At 37.9% G+C, this 16,854-nt stretch overlaps 1 protein-coding gene across 4 annotated transcripts in view; it reads right to left on the bottom strand.

The window, feature by feature from the left end:
- The window catches only part of MYO6 (myosin VI), an 81,203-nt gene extending 69,031 nt beyond the window's left edge, over nucleotides 1-12,172 (bottom strand). For all 4 annotated transcript variants that reach the window (XM_026845203.1, XM_026845206.1, XM_026845204.1 and 1 more), the window contains exons 1-3: nucleotides 12,037-12,172; nucleotides 5,921-5,990; nucleotides 90-163 (exon numbers count right to left, since the gene is read on the bottom strand). In XM_026845203.1, the coding sequence (XP_026701004.1) occupies nucleotides 90-163; nucleotides 5,921-5,990; nucleotides 12,037-12,153 (261 nt within the window). In that variant the 5' untranslated portion in view covers nucleotides 12,154-12,172. The remainder of the gene's footprint in view (nucleotides 1-89; nucleotides 164-5,920; nucleotides 5,991-12,036) is intronic.
- Between the last annotated feature and the right edge of the window lie 4,682 nt (nucleotides 12,173-16,854).

The raw sequence follows: 16,854 nt of genomic DNA, 5'->3' as shown, positions 1-16,854 counted from the left end.
GGGGGGGCTAAAACCTCCTAACCTCAACCTAACAATTGTTTTTTCGATAAGGACAGCTATCATTAGACTGATTGTCATGTAATACTTACGTAAATTCTGTCCTTACTGTACCGAACTTTGATATTGTGAAGGAGAGTGGCCTCATTTAAATACATAAGGGAACCTGCAAGTAAAAGACAATCATATACCATTAGGAGCTCAGGTCCACCTTTGTGTACAGACAAAAATCTAAATCCTAGGCTTAAGGAAAATTTTACTTTCCCTTTCTTTGGTTACAGTTTAATCCTATTATTTCTTTATACTCTCTTCATGTAGAACTGCTGACTCAATATATGCTTTAAAAATCGTAGACCTGCCCTTTACTGTACAACTGGAGTTACTGAACAAAGAGTCAGACTCCAGCAATCTCAACACAGGCCCTGCTCAGTGTACGCTCCCTTTTACTAGTCTTTCAAATAAACACGATGCACCTCCCTCCATGTCAGCCAGCAAGCACAGAAATCAATGCCCACCAAAATCCCTGTTTCCTTCCTTCCAGCTTCCATCTCCACTCTCAGACACCTGAGTGTCCCCTGAGTAATGCCACCTAACTGACATTTAGAGTAACTGCTGGCTCCTGGTGATTTTTAGATGTTTATTATTCACCAATTCAATCAGAAAATACTATGTAGACATGGCAGCAGGCATCATTGTAACACCAGGCACCAACAAAACCTTTCATGTTTCAATTCTGAATTTTATTGCTACTAGGCCTCCTCAAAAAAACTGTTAGGGGGAAAAAAAAATGTTTACAAAAACTAGCTTTATTTTTCTCTTTAGATCATGAATATAAAATAACCAAACTAACTCTACTGAAATGTTGCAAGGCAGAAGCTCAAATAAGTGAGCAGGCACTGACAGAATGCTTCAGACCATACAGATTCACATTCTGGCAAAGCTGGTCCTTGTTTTCAGCTATAAAGCACTGGAAAGTGTTAGCAGCCTAAATTACAGAGGTCATTACCAGTCTAACAATATTAAAAACATTATTCCTAAACTAACTGAGGGCACTACTCACTACACAGCCTCCATTTTCACGCTCAATCCTCTTTTTCTTGCCATTTAGAATTCAAGCACACAACACTGTTTTGTCCAGTTGCAACTGACTGACTACCATAGTGGTAAATTTTACAGTATTAGTGCCACTTAAAACGTTATGTATATCTGACTACTGTTGATGAAGCAAGAACTGTGACTATAATTGTAACTGCTACCCTGCACCTCACATGAGGGCCACATATGCACCTTTCACCTATAATGACTAACAAAGTTGTTTCTCAAGTTGGACTATGTTGGACTGATGCCCTTTCTCAAGGACTGCAGCAGAGAAAAATGTTTTCCAACTTATTTACACAAATATGCAAGAAGGGCTGCCACTTCTTATGATCTGAAGTCAACCTGTTCAGCCACCTCACCCTGCAAAGATGCTTGAAGCTCAGTAAGCAACTCTTAACAGCTCCTTCAACACTCCTCCCACTGAATCAAAAGATACCGGCAAAGGATAATGGGACCTTCTCAAGACCCTCTGTGTTTTCATTTTCAATATTTTACCCTTTCTTCCACAGTCGATTAAGGAGTGCCTCTGCCTCCCACCACCTACACCAGACCAGTTTGAAGCAAAGGCAGGTTCAGCAACCATTTGCAGCCTCCCTTTGGCTTGCATAGCTTCCCTGAGTAACAGCTCTTCTTTCCCTTACATGACTAAATACAGCTTTGCTTAAAATGGCTGGAATCATTCAACCTTCTCAAAGGACCCTGTAACTTCTGGGTTGCTTAGAAGAAACCACCTTCCTCTGCAAAATCCCTAGCATGCACCTCCCTGCGTTGGTAGAGATACGAGACACGCTTTAGGTTTACACTAAGCAAAATCTCCCTCTGGATCACAACAGCCTTGAAATCAGGCCCCGTACATGAGACGTTCATGAAGCAGCAGGCCGGCCCTGATCACCGTGGCCTTTCCCCTGCCACCCCAGCAGAGCTACACCACCCACTAACTGCATGGTCAGCGCTGCACAGCAGGACTTCTCCTCCCCTCCTGAGGCACACTCAGTCCACATGGCTAAGAACATGGCACTGGGACCACAAACTGCAGGTCTACCTCCACAGACCTCTTTCCACGTTCACCTTTTTTTTAACAAGGTCATCCCAAGAGAAAGAGACATCACAAGGAAATGGACCAGAAACAGGAACTCCTGCTTGCTCTAATGAAAGTTAAAATCTCCTTCTCCCCTTGTATATGCCTTGGGGATGGTGGCAGGAAAGGGACAGGGACAGGGTGTTAACTTCTGAAGTTTGCTAATTTAAGTAATTTGGATTCACAGTATTGAGTTGAGAGAAACTACTATACAGTAATCGTCTACATACACTTCAAGAAACTATCCTCTGCCTTGACTGTATCTTCATAAGAACCTCTCAGGGTTTGCAGAATGCTTTACAGGAAACAGTCATCAGTTAAGCATCCTAATAAAAACTTGGTAATTATCTAAACAACAAAGGACCACAGATTTCTGCACTCTCTTAGCAAGTCCTGGTTAAAGCAGTTATACCTGCAGACTTGGTGCATAATGAGAGCTTGCTCCCTGAGGGAATGTCACTGCCTTCACTCAAGACATGGAAGGTAGGGCTTATGTCAGCAACCTCAAAATGCATCTTCTTTAGAATAAATCCTTTAAAAGAGGCATCCATATCCAGAGGCAAAGGAAGTCACCAGAGGGAGAATTCTGAATATTCATATGGCTCATGTCTAAATATAACCAATGTATGTACGTGCATTTAATAGTCCATGTATTTACTTAGATGCACACACACAAAGTTCACAGAAGTGAAGTCAGGCACTGAAAGCTAGAAAATATCAATGTCAAATTTATCCACATTGGCTCTCCTGTGCACACAGTGAAACAGGACTTGTATGGAAAATAATTTTATCATGTAATTGCAAGCCTCTGCATCTGTAGACTATTTTTTTAAAGATTCTTATCTGATACTCCACCCTCTTTCATTTTTTAAAGTTGTTTTACCCCAGAAATAAAATAGCTTTTTCTTGGGCATAAAAAATAAGAATTTCATATATGGTGACAACCCTCCAAAACTGAGTGATGTTGGGGGGCCAGAAGAAGAGTGTGAATGACCAAAAAAAAAAAAAAAAAAAAAGTAGTAAATGCTTTGTCTCTGTACTGTTTGCAATATTTACTGAAAATTCACATTTGAGAAAGGCGTAGATTCTCAAAGAGGTACCTCCTGCATCTAGCACATTTGGGATATGGAAGACTGAGGGTGCAAAAAAAGCAATAATCAGCAAAGTACCTCATAGAAGAGAGTTAATCACTAAAGCATAGCTTAGAATGGTAAGTGTATTATTAACTAGTTTTTCAGAACAGTTTTTCAGAGACTGAAAGTACTCAGTGTTTTATAAAGTTTCTTCTTGAAGTGCTAAGGCTTGGACAACAAGCCCAAGCTAGAGCTGACCTATAGAAGAATCCTGTACATTTTATAACTGATAACCATTGTGCTAGTAGGTACTGTACTAAGTTAGAACAACCCACTTATGCTGATGTAAAATGCTAAAGTGTTGAAATACTGAAGCCTGAATAGCAGGCCCGGATTTGAAGCTGCCAATAGTATGTAATCGTTAACAAAGTATATATGCTCACTAGTGAAAGATGCAGCTTAGACAGAATATAATCAGAGTAGTGAGGATGAAAGGCTGAGAGAATTTATCCAACTTTCCTTTCTCAGCCTTGTTAGAAACTCCCTGGCCAGGCTTTGGGTGGAATGCAACAGGAGACTGAAACCAGAAATTTTCTGCTCAAAACGAAGATGCCAATTATTCTGGCTTGCTGATTTTTAGTATATAAGGCTGGACCCACTCACAGTGACTTTGGCAGCCTCACCTGTGGGTGGACGCACCATGTAGGGTTTCCCCCTTGCCGGGACAGGCTCTGCAAACCCTCGCTGTAACTGGGGCTGCCCAGCCACTGCGGGGCTGGGTGACGGGAACGTCTGCAAGTGGTGAGGGATCTGTCCTAATCACTATTGTCTCTCGTGTAGTAATGATTTGATGCATTACCCTGTATTTTCCTATTTGCTGCTTTAGGTGCATTATTCTGCCTTTCCTTACTGCATGTTTTCTGTATTACTCTGTTACATTATTCAGTTATCACTAGCAAAATATGCCTACTCTTTTCACTCTGGTGTCCAAGTTTAATTGGTATCCTTCATCAGCAAAACACTTCTTAAAGATCAATGATGCTCAGCACAAACACTCTCTGACAGAGAAGGAAAATGAACTTGGGTTTTACACATCATGGAGATAAATCTCAACTAACGAACAAAAAGTGAGAAAACATTAGAAAAGTCTCACAATAACGTTTGATACAGAAAGGATTACTGGACTTTTTATGTTTTATGTTTTACTCAGTAAGCCAAAGCCAACATCTTCTCTGATAGGAAGACTGGTTTCCTTTGCTGGAATCTCAAATTATTTCATAATCTCACTCTAAATTTCAGTCCCCTGACTAGGGCACTGAGGTGGCAGGACATCTCAGGAAAACCACTGTGGCAGATGCACAGATTAAATGTATTTCCCTACCAATCATCACGTGCAGAGAATACAAATACCTGCTTTGAAAAGTTTCAACCCACGTAATGTTTGCAAAAATATAAGCAACTGAAAACAAGGCTACCAGCTTGGTTCTACCTGTAACGACACTGCACCATCTAAGTCAGATCATAAGCCTCAGGTCTCATCTTCTTGTTCCTTATGAAGCAGCTGTAACAGCTCTATTTCCTGTCACAGGATATAAATACTAACCCCTATTCCAAAATTGGAATTACCTAAACAACTTTCAAAGTCCTAGCCTCTGTTTTAAATGAAGAACAATAGAAGATACTTTTGTCCACCATTTACAAAGTTATCAGTATTTTCACCAACCAGTAAACACCACAGGAAACATTTTAAAAAATTGCCTTCATCAAGTTTTCAGAACAGGAGAGTCTCAGGGATTTGCTCGCACAGAGCAACAGCAGCAAAATACTTCAACAGTTCTCTGAAAGCCAATGCCAGCGCTTCCTCGTCTTTCTTAGTACTCTCTCCCCTCTCCCCAGATTTGAAGACCTTATTTGTTTCCAGACATCTAACTACAAAATACTTAATAAAAGCCCTGTGAATCAACACCGAAGTTCATTATACAAGTTCACGTCAAAACTCCTTCTCCAGCAGCACTCCTGTATCTGAATCACTATAAGCTATTTCCTTTTCTAGTGGCCCCAGCAAGTCCAGATTCCCATATCCAGTTTTGGGAAGGTTATCTTAAAATTTATTTTCAGTTACCTGTCCTTCCACAGGAATTCTATCTGAGAACTGGGTTTACATGCAGGAAAATGCTGTACAACACAGCTGCTGATAAAGCAACTAATTCTTCTGCTGCACTATAAAAGATAGAGTTAACCCATAATGCTGGAGGTAGTTGATCCTCATGCAGTTAAGTCACATCACATATATATATTTTTTATATATATATATATATATATATATATATATATATATATATATACATATATATATATAAATATATACACATACATATATACACACACACACACATATATTTATATATAAATCAGGTAACATTTGTATGTGGGAATGATGTAACCATGAATTCCTCTGAAGTGTTCAAATGAAAACTAAAAAACACAGTAAATGATATTTAAAATGCGCATACTTTAAGAAGTTTCAAAGGATCGGCAGAGGTCATACCTAATTCAGGCAAAGAAGCAATAGAGACTACAAGGAAGAAACAGGAAGCTTGTATGGAAACAATAGTCTCTTCTATGTAGATTTTTTTTTTCAAATGCATAATTTATTTTTAAATTCATAACTTACAATTATCTTCTACATCTTTTTTGCTGTCCTCTTCCGCAGGAAACACTTGATTGATAGCAGCCTGGAAAGTCTGTTAGATGAAAAATATTAACACTGTCAGAATTCCATAAAAACAGAAATACAGTTCAAGGATGTCTGATGGAATGACACAAATGACTGTACTGTAATTGTGTGTGGTTTAAAATGAAGTTGCCAGCTTTACACTTTGGCATTGAAAACTTTACCAAGTTACTAGATGCAGATACGAGCTGCTGCACTTACGTTACTATACCACATTATAAAAATGCAGTCAACTGGAATATATATTTTTATTGCAATAATATTCAATGCTCATTTCCAAAATTGTATGAAATATTGTAATAGTCTGTAATATAAAAATGAGGCTAAAAAAAAGTACTGCAAAGGCAAACAAAACAGCATTGTAAAGGACACACAACTTCCTCAGTTTTACGAAGAAGCACAAAGAAGAAAAACCTAATTATTAGTTCAGCCAAAGGACTGTGCTGTCATTATCATATGCTGTTTTAAAACATTTCTACTTAAAATATAAATGTTCAATTCATAATATGCTCTGTATCTGCACATACTGTAGCTCTGGTTGTTGCTTTGTTGGCTTTTTTCCTTCAATAAATCAATACTAAAGTAAAACAAGAACTTCCTTCAACCCTTGTATTCCAGTTATGCAAAACAGCCATTTATCAAGTGTTCACATCCAACTGGAAAAATTCATAACAAAAGCAACTTTGTTTCTTCTTTAGTCTCCAGAAATCATAATTTATATTGTTGTAAAAAGGAAGGAAAAACATTCTAGCACACATGCATTACACCATCTGCACAAGAATACCTATTGTAAGAGACAGGTTCTTAATTACACTTTTCTGTTTACTGTTGGAGTAGCTTCATTGAGCTACCTATGAACAAAAACCCTGTTGTACCAATTAAACACCATAGTCACCATGCTGCTGCAGGCACAGTCTCCTTTTCCCCATGGAAATAGACACAAGAAGTCCAGTTGAATATTTGAAAAGGCAACCAACTGGATCTATAGAATGACCTTAACAAATAGGTTTGCTTGTTTAACATTGTACTTGGCAAGATAGTCCCATGAGAAACATCTCACACAGAAGTTTAGGAGAAAGACAGCAATTTGCTTCATCTTTGCTTCAGTACAACAGACACAATACATGAGCTCTTACAGCTTATACCATCATGAACAGCCACAAATTCCAACTCCTTTTGAAACGGAAAGGGTTAAAAATGTCTCAGAGCAGAACTAATTGTTGCCAGCTGGAAAACAGTAAGTCTATGATATCCCTTCCCTACGAAGTTATCATAAAGTATGCAATTTGTAGCCACAATGAATTATATTTTGTCATGCCCTTATCAGGATCTAATGCAGAAACATATGCACATGAAGCTTTCCTAAGGGAAACAGAACTGCTTGATGATGTTGGAACATTTGCATGTCCATCAGACCAACCTCCTCCAAAATATCCTTTATCAGAGTGTGGTGGAGCCATGGAGGACCCCAACATCTTTACCTACCTCAGAAAGTTGCCAGCTACTAATCAGAGTTTTAGCAGATCAGAGATCCCCCTGCCCCAATATAGCAGTTAGAACATACTATCTTAATAATTTTCTCTGCAAGTCTGACAATGATAAAGGTGTATCTCACTGGGTAAAAATATATTTAAACACAACAGTTTCCCACATAAACAGTTTCCTGTGCATGAAACAGTGGAAAAGTTTAAAAATAGTATGACCAGCTTCACAAAAATCTAGCTTCACTTCTTGTCTGCTGATGTGTAACCTAAGCTTAACTACTAACAAGACAGAATTCTTTTTCACAGGAGAGAATGAACACGATAGCCAGCTATTCTGTAATACGTTTCACAAATCTCTCATACTTTTAACATTTCATGGATCTAAAGCCAGTCATACCAGGTCTATCCCAGAAGAATAAGAGCTTTTTCAATGTCCTCATCACTAAGCCTTCTGATTCAAGATAAATTTCAATTTAAAAAGAGAATTCATGCTGTATTATGTCCTCCTTTATTTTTTCATTCAATGTGAACTGTCTAGAATACTTCAGAAGTGATAAAACAAGTAAACAATATGAAGAAGACCTATCTGAAAGCTGATGTTTTTCTGTCGGACTGTTGTAGATTGGAACATGAAGCCTAGTTTCAACTACATCAACAAAGAATTTTTCTCCTGTATGCCACAGTTGGACTACTGCCTTATGTAAGGTGATTTACTTGTCATATAGGTTAAGTACACTAGCTAGATGTGCAGAGCTCCAAGTATTGACAATTACTATTAAAATCTAATATATTAAACAGGAAAATGGGCAAGGTAATCCAGGTCTATCAACGAAAAATTATCCAAATAAATTCTTTACCATGTTGTCCCTTTTAAAAAAAAAATAAAATCATAAGGAGAAAACACTTGAGGCATTTGGTAGAAGACTTCTGCATTAAAACATAGCTTAGGACAAACTCATTCTAAAAAAAATGGAGAGTGTATTAATCTTGTGAGACACTAAATTGGTCTCAGAAGGAAAAACAGAGGGTTTAGGGTTTTTTTTCCCCTCTTTGTAATGAAGCAGCCCTTGAAATCCAATGGCAATCTTAACTATTCTCACAGAAACTAGATGAGTGAAAAAAGATATCTTTCCATTCAAGCAGGATCTTCTTTCTACCATGTAATCCAATACATGTAACCATGCCTCCCTTTATACCTTCCAGATACAGCCAGGATACACCCCTACTCTCAGCTGTATTTCACAAACCAACCTAAAGCCATACAGTGTTTAAGACAAGAACATGTCACATTTTTGCAAGTAAGCTGCACTCACTGCTAAAAAAAAAAAACAAACCAGCTTGAAACACTGAACTTTGGACATTCTGATCATTACTTTCAAAGTACATGTATTCATTTATACTTAGCCCAGGAAAATACCTTTCTGGTTATTCACAGCATACCAGAGCAGGTGCTCCATAAAGCCCTCCATAACCCTTCAGAACTGGCACAGAGCCATAAGGTGCCTCTTGGCTGATGTCAGGAGGGGTGTCAGCAAGTGCCTGAAGCACCACACACCTTCCCAATGACTGCCAGAAACTCATACTGCTGATGCTCTAAGAAACGTAGTGCCACGAGGGTCCAAGTTCCTTCGAGGCATCTTTCCTAATCACTTTACTTAGATTTGCTACCTGCAGGAAAAGAAAGTTTAGCAATTCCACTGTCATCTGCCTTCTCCCTGTTACAGCATTAAGCAACACAGCAAAATAAGATATACGCAACTGGATCTGAGGTTAGTATTCCCGGTATTTTCATAAAAGTGCACTCTTTAGTAGAAGTGTAAATGCAATTCTAGCAGACTTTAACAACTGGCTGCCTTTCTGCCAGCCTCCTTCCTTGTCCAGCAGCGTGCGAGTGCTGGTGGGACATGGGCCAGGGCTGCCAGCACAAGCCCCCTGCTCCAGTTCAGAGTCCATCCTCAGGGCAGTGCTCCAGCCCTAGGTGGGACCACGCTCGTTAGCAAACTGCTCTCCAGTTTCTCTGTCTTTCCAGTCCTGGCATTTATCAGCCTTGCAAGCCGATGATCTAGTTTTTGGGGAGTAGCTCCCACGTGTAACACATGCACCCTCTGTTCTGATAACATGCTCCTGCAGCTTGGGTTACTCTTCCTTGTATGGTGCAGGCTGGGTGACTCAGATCCCCACCTCTCTTCAACACCCAGCCTCCAAACAGAAATGTAAATGCTGTTGTTAACTCTGTATCAGCCACAGTACCCAAAACTGCTACTGCTGGTTTGTAAGTAAATCAGTGTGTTGGCCAACTACCTTCACCCAGTCTGGACTGGGTAACTTGGTTTCATAATACAGAGCAATCTACAGCCATGCTGGCCTCAGGTTCTCAGTCCACTGCTTGCTGCAGTCCTGAAAACTTTCCACTCCTTCATTTTTAAGGTGGATCCATTCTCTGACCTCATTTGCTGTGTCACACACAGCTCGGCAGGCAGAGCTGAGAGGGTGCCACTCTGAAACACCAGAGCTAGCTACAAGTGGGGAGGGAAGATTTTAAGACATCGTGAAACTGCTGCCTTGCAGCAGCTATTGCAGTTATTAACAATATATTTTAATTAACCATTAAGAGGTATAAAAGGCAATAATCAAACATATGCATACATATTTCCTTTTCAACCTGTGATCTCTGGTAAGCTACCAGCACCTACAGAGAATACATATGACATGTTAATGACCCAGATTAAAAAATAATAATAAATTGCACTGCCCGGATATGTTTACAAGGTCAGGTTACTTCTCTCCTCCCTGTAATTATCATGGGCAGCTCTGGTGCTGCTGGATCACTCCCTCTTACTGAAGAGCACTTTTGAACTATCATTTTAAGTAAACAAAGTTGATAACAATGCATATTAATGCTGACTGCTTCAAATTTATGATCTAAGCCCACAAGAACAATCTTCTTAAAAAGATAAAAAGCAATGATAAACACTTCACTATGAAATAAACCAATGACACCTTGAAAAGACTGAGAAGGTAATCAAGAAAATGTGTTACTTCACCTCTATTAATATAAGGAAGTTTGTTAATTAGAAATATAGGACCATAATCTCTACTGTATTTAAACTGTAAAGTGCTTGTTCCTTTAGATGAGTGAACATTAGGCCCTTCATTGATCTGCTTAATTCAAGAAAACAGCCAACAGCAGAATAACAGACTTTCTAGACAAAATAAATTGTTCATTGTGAATCATGAACCAAAATATTTGTGGCTTAGAAGAATTTTTTGTTTTCACACACACACACACACACAAACAAAAACAAACAAACAAACAAATATAAATAAGCTCCCTGAAAGGAATGTATGTTAGAAATAAATAACAACTCAGAAATCTACTTATTGCCTGTTTCTGTTTCAATAAACAGACTATGGCTTTGTATCACATCAGAACCATTTAGGGACATAAACAGAAACAGTGGTGTGGGTCAAAATCACTTAAGTCAGTTAAAAACTGCTTAGACATAGCTTTGGAATATTTCATATTCTTGTCTGAATAATTCTGCTCTTCCCCAAACTGAAGAATACGTTCTACTACTACTAAACCTAGAGTCTTTATCTCTCACACACAAAAATCAGACTTTACACTTGCTTTATATTTCTAAGGAAAGCAAAATCAACTTCCTCTACAAGATGTAGAAAAAAAAGAAAGCCTATAAACATTCCCCTGAAGGAAGGACTGCTGAATAACCTTTTGACCTGTGACAAGACATTTCTACTATTGTTGACTTGAAAAGAAGTTATAAAAAACATTTTCTTTTCCATACCTGAAGATAGAGAAAGGACAAAATTGTTAGAAAGGGCACATTCCACATATTCACAAAGACCAAAATCACAACTTTTAAAACAGTGCCTGATCTTATCCCAGCTAGTAAAAATCAGCACATTAACCATCTGAATTAGGATAATTAATAGATACAAGGTACTTCCTGTAAAAATTGACATTTAATTACAAGATACTGAATCTGAAAGATGTTAGGATAGATGAAGCAGTAGGAACACACTAATTAGGATGAATTAGGACTTAATTTTAAAAGTTACATCTTATTTTGCCTTTAATTTGATGCAGAAATTCCACAGGACCTTTGTTTGACATTGTTACTTCTCGAGGTACTTGAGGTAAGAGGATTCATCTCTCAATCGTCATCAAACAGTAAAGTGTCTAATCTAAGCCAGAGCCTAGTACACCCCTGTAGGACATTCTCTGTGCATGTAACAGAAGACAGAGAAATTAATCTCTCTAATTTAGGAAAATAAAGTATACAGTACCAACCAAATCAAATGGCTACAGAGATTCAATCCTCCTCTCTTTCACCAGCACACACTCAACACACATGCAGGTAACCATGCACTTCTTACCAGTGGGATGTTTAATTTGCAATGCAAACTAAAGCTAAACAAAGACCCTTCACCAAACCTAGAACAGAAAACTGATTTTCCACTCCTTCAGACTGCATTTAATTGTAGATATTGGCAAAGATTTGGCCTACCCATAGTTTTTGTAAGATTCTCCTCTGTTTGCGAGACACTTACCTTGCCTTTTTGATTCAAAGGTTCAATAGTTAAGTTGTCAGTGCCAATGTCCACAATCATCCCCATCTGAAACCCATCAGTTGGGTGTGGAGCCCAAACAGGCTTCCCATCGTCCATTGTGGGATCTATCCAATACTTCCTGTAAGAAAAAAAAAAGAAAAAAAAAATTAGTAATTTAGTAACTAAAAATGCTATCAGGATTCACTATACAGATTTTATCTTATTATGATTATTCCTATTATTTAGCATGGAAGGAGGCAGCCTGCAGACTGAAGTCAGCCTGTCAGGACAAGATTCTTCTACGCTTTTTCCAGCCCATGACACTCTCCTTACACCGGGCACTCTTAGGCTGAAGTATGGAAAAGATTCAAGAACAGATCAATGGGGGGAGGGAGGGTGTCTGTTCACACACTGCTCCCTGCAGCTCTTTCCCCAGTTTCCTTAACTTGTGAACCAAAAAGAGGGTCTGTCTCACAAACAGATTCAAAGATAAGACTATACTAGGAATATGTATATACACATATGTGTATATACATGTATAGACACATACATATATATATACACACAGGCATGCAGTGGGTCATGTGATTAATGGACACTTGTCTGTCCCTGATTTGGTGTGCAAATACCTGAATTTCTGAAACAGGCACATGTTGAGGCATGTGAGCAGAAACCCAGCCTCTTGAAATTTAAGACAAATGAACACACTCACTCTTCACATGGGTGGGCATATGGCTTTTAAATAACCCATATATATATATATATATATATATGGTCACAATTAATTTATCATACAATAAATCTTTGAGAAACTGACCTCTGATACTGTTAACATCAAAACTCTGCCTCTTAAGGAATACCAACCTTCTTTCTAATAAAATCTTAAAATATATGGAATTTGTTTCAGAGGAATCTATGATGTACAAGTGAAATACAGGCAAAGGCCAAGACATTCAAACCTTGGGCTCCTCAAGTTATGCAGCTAAATAAGCTCCCAATTAAAAGGACTATTTGATTGCATGCAGTGCTCATTGAGCTAACCAGGAAAGTTGCCAGGACTGGCACGCTCTGAATAGCTAACGGTGCCATTTTAAATATGCTGAATTAGTCGAATTAGTCCTTAAAAAAAAAAAAAAAAAAGAAAAAGAAAAGTAAGAAAAAAATCCCTCTACTTTATAGTCCTTACCCTAACAAGAATAGAGTCCACACAACTTGAAAGGCTCAGTTCTCCTGGCTGTTTCTTACTCCCTCCAAAATTCATTCACATACTGAACTGACATGTTTTAGCGATTCAGAAATTTGTAAAAAGTATGTCATATCACTAAGGTGTAACTTGCCTCACTCAGCATGAACCAAACAAGCCTGCCAAGCAGCAACGAAAACACTAGCAGCAAACTCCACGAGTCTGTAAGCTAGGCAACATGTCCCACATTTTTCTTTTCCCACATCTGAAGGAAAAAGTAGCTCAAAACATTTCTCACAACCAGGGAATGCTGCAGATCCCTTTGCCATAAGCAGTGGCAAGGAAAAAGGATCATCGGCCCACCAGAAAGTTGTACAACCACAAGCAGAAAAGGACACTCTTATCCCAGGATCTGTCAGGACATGTGCTTTTTGCTGCCTCCAAGGACTTTAGAAATGTCTGAAGTGAAGGAAAAGGCTTGCTGGGACCTCTTTGAGAATGCTGCTGGGTTTAGCATCTTGCTTGTCACTCAGAAAGACAATTTATTATTAACTTTAATGTGAAATAACAGAAGATAAAAACCAAAGACTCGGAAAGCAAAGTCAAACATTTTTTTAAATGTAGTGTTCTGAGAGACTTTGAAAAAACTAGCTATAGAGTACTCAATTTAGCATTGATATCTGGTTTTGTTTAAAATTTACTCATTTAATCAGACTTTTTCTCTCCTTGAATGCAGTTCAGCATGTAAAAAGCTCATGAAGATTTAACAAATGTTTCCAATGTATTCTACTCAAGCAATTCACGTTATTTAAAATATTATATTTAATACAGGAAAACTTGTGGATTACTTTTCCCCCATGAATGGAGCATATTAACTTCTTTTAACTACCCAGAGAAAGTTTATGTTCTAAAATCTCAGGTGTCACATTCACTTCTATTTACTTCAAACTTTTTGCCACATCCCATGAACTCTACAAAATACTAACATTGTCATGTGTTGCCAGCAACATACAATAAATCCTGTGAAACATCTGTATTCACTCACAATTGGCTGTTGGCCATTTTTACTTTAGGATACTGTAAATCAGATCTAGTACACACCACAATTTTATGGCAGCTTTTTTTTTTTTTTTTTCAGCCAGATCTGACCTCTGAGTACAACTGCCATTGAGGCCATAGTTGCTAAACAGCTGAGTTTATTTCTGGATATAAGCAGGCCTTCATTTCTTCACAAGCCTATCATTTGCTTTTAAAATGATAGTTCAAGTTAGTATTTAAGTGATATGTCACATAACCACTAAAAACAAGGTTCTCTTTTACATCCCAAGTAGCATGGTCAGGGCTCCAGATGTAACCATGTCACATAAGAAACAAACCCCAAAATTACTACCAAAATTTCTGCCAAAAGTTAGACTCCAAATAGCATCCAGAAGCTCCTGCTTTGCTCACTGACATGGGCTTTTGCATTCTTAGCTATTCTCATGTCCACTTCATCCTTTATTAATAAATTATGATAGGGGAGCATCATGAGCCAATAAAATACTCTTGAAGGACAGAGCAGAGTTAGAATTCAGCCATCACCAGAAAATGCGTGTTTAAGAAAAATACCTGAGGCTTTGCAAGCATCTAAGAAGCCACTGGGTGAAAGCATCAGAATATGAGTGCAGTAGTTATTTACTGGACAATTTATTTTAATAAATACTGCCTGTCTTCTGCCTGAGAAGGGACACAAAACCAGTTGTAACATTTTGGTTTTGGCACCACTCCATCTCTGTCAGCTAGCCCTCTGACAGGCTGCACATTAAAATTGGATACCGAAACCTATCAGGTCATACCTGCTCTATTATCTACCCCTCCATCTGATGTATATGCCATTGCCCTTGAGACAGATGCATTAAGTCTATGCCTGAACCAGCTCTTGAATAGCTAGTTTCCAGCTCAGCATTTTAAGGTGAACAGAAACAAAAAAAGTTCAAAGTTCAACTACCTGATAAAACTCCCTTAGAAAAAGTAAATAGCACTTATTTTTAAAACATGAAACTATGCTTAGCTGATTAAAACACACATATCACAGAGTAAAAAGTGGGGAAAATATTGATTTGCACGGAGAAACCTTAAATCATATTTTCCCCATAAAATTACAGCCCCAATCTGGTTACAGACCATTCATTAACAGTAATCAATAGGAACAAACATTTTTTTCCACATGTGCATCCATCTAAACCCAATCTACATGCAGTCAACCTCAGGATTGAAAGAGCACACCGTTTCTGAAAACTATGAAAGCAAAAAAGACTCATATGCAGGCTAAAAGCACTAAGGCAACACATTTGAGAGCAACACCAAATGAGGCCAGAATGAGCTATCTTCCACATTTGTATTTGCATATAATGCATTCAACATACATGAAAGATTGAAGTAGTTGATGATAACTAGGTCGTTTTTGGTCTCCACTATTAAGACTTCTTCCAACACCAAGAAGAGAAATCACAAAGGTTATGCTTATAACCATGAAGTCAGACACCCTTTTCTCATTCTACAGTCAGTAAAAAAAAAAGACCAGGAACCCCGTACTGGTGTTCACCTCTCTGTTGAGCAGGAGAGGGGCAGTAGTCATAAAACAAGCCTTTGTCTAAAATTGGTAAATTTAACAGTTATTTCTTCAAATATCATATTTTATATTTTCATAATTGGCAAGCAGCAATAGACCTTGCCTTACTTGTCAGTAATGGTATCGAACAGAGTCAGCACTGGGTAAACACACTAGTTACTGGCAGTTCAAACAACTTGCAAGACAAAACTATACTGTGCTCCCGAGATTACAACAGCAAGAAAAACACCCACCAGCTCTTCTTCAACTTTTTATGCACTATTATTCCCTCTTTTGGAGAATGTTTAACAATATTGTTTCTCAAAAAACTTACCTACATAACATAGTGAATATATGAAACAACTAAGAATTCCTCAGTTGAAAGTTGGCACATTATCAACCCATTTATGTTTACTGAAATGTTCTTGATTTTAAAAGAATGTAATAAAATTATATTTTGATTTTGTAAAGTATTCAAAAGGAAATCAAACACTACCATGTGGTGAAAGAATTCTAGGAAGGCAAAATATAATAATGCAATTTTAAACTTATTACCAGAGCCCAGAGGTATTTGCATGATCTGATCCTATTTATTATCCTATGAACAGTTTACTATACCAATGAACTGTACTGACTGCTGAATTAACTAATTAAAACAAAAGAAAAACTAAATTTCATTAAACAGCTGACAAGATCTCATTAAAATCGCTAAATCCAAGGAAAATAAACTAGTCAGAATAGTATAGAGTAGCAAATCATCACAGTAAAAGTAGAATTACATAGGTTATATTAAAAAAACTTACTACTTGTGTGGTTAAAGAGCTGCCCAAAATTCTGCAGATTACACTAGGCTCATAAGAATGCTTTGCAAATGTCCTATGAACATACAAGACAGACAGAGGAAAGCATATGAAAATACACAGTGGTAGCTTACTGTCAGTCAAGTTATTTTGTCAACCCTAGTTCATTATTTAACTGAAACTTCATCAAATCAAAGCTTAGGCAGCATTCAGCATTCTACTGCAGGTGATAAAATATTTCAAAG

Source organism: Athene cunicularia, assembly GCF_003259725.1.
Source record: "Athene cunicularia isolate RWA chromosome 3 unlocalized genomic scaffold, athCun1 chr3_part1, whole genome shotgun sequence".
In the NCBI taxonomy this organism is placed as follows: domain Eukaryota; kingdom Metazoa; phylum Chordata; class Aves; order Strigiformes; family Strigidae; genus Athene; species Athene cunicularia.
This window is presented reverse-complemented; position numbering and strand designations above follow the sequence as displayed.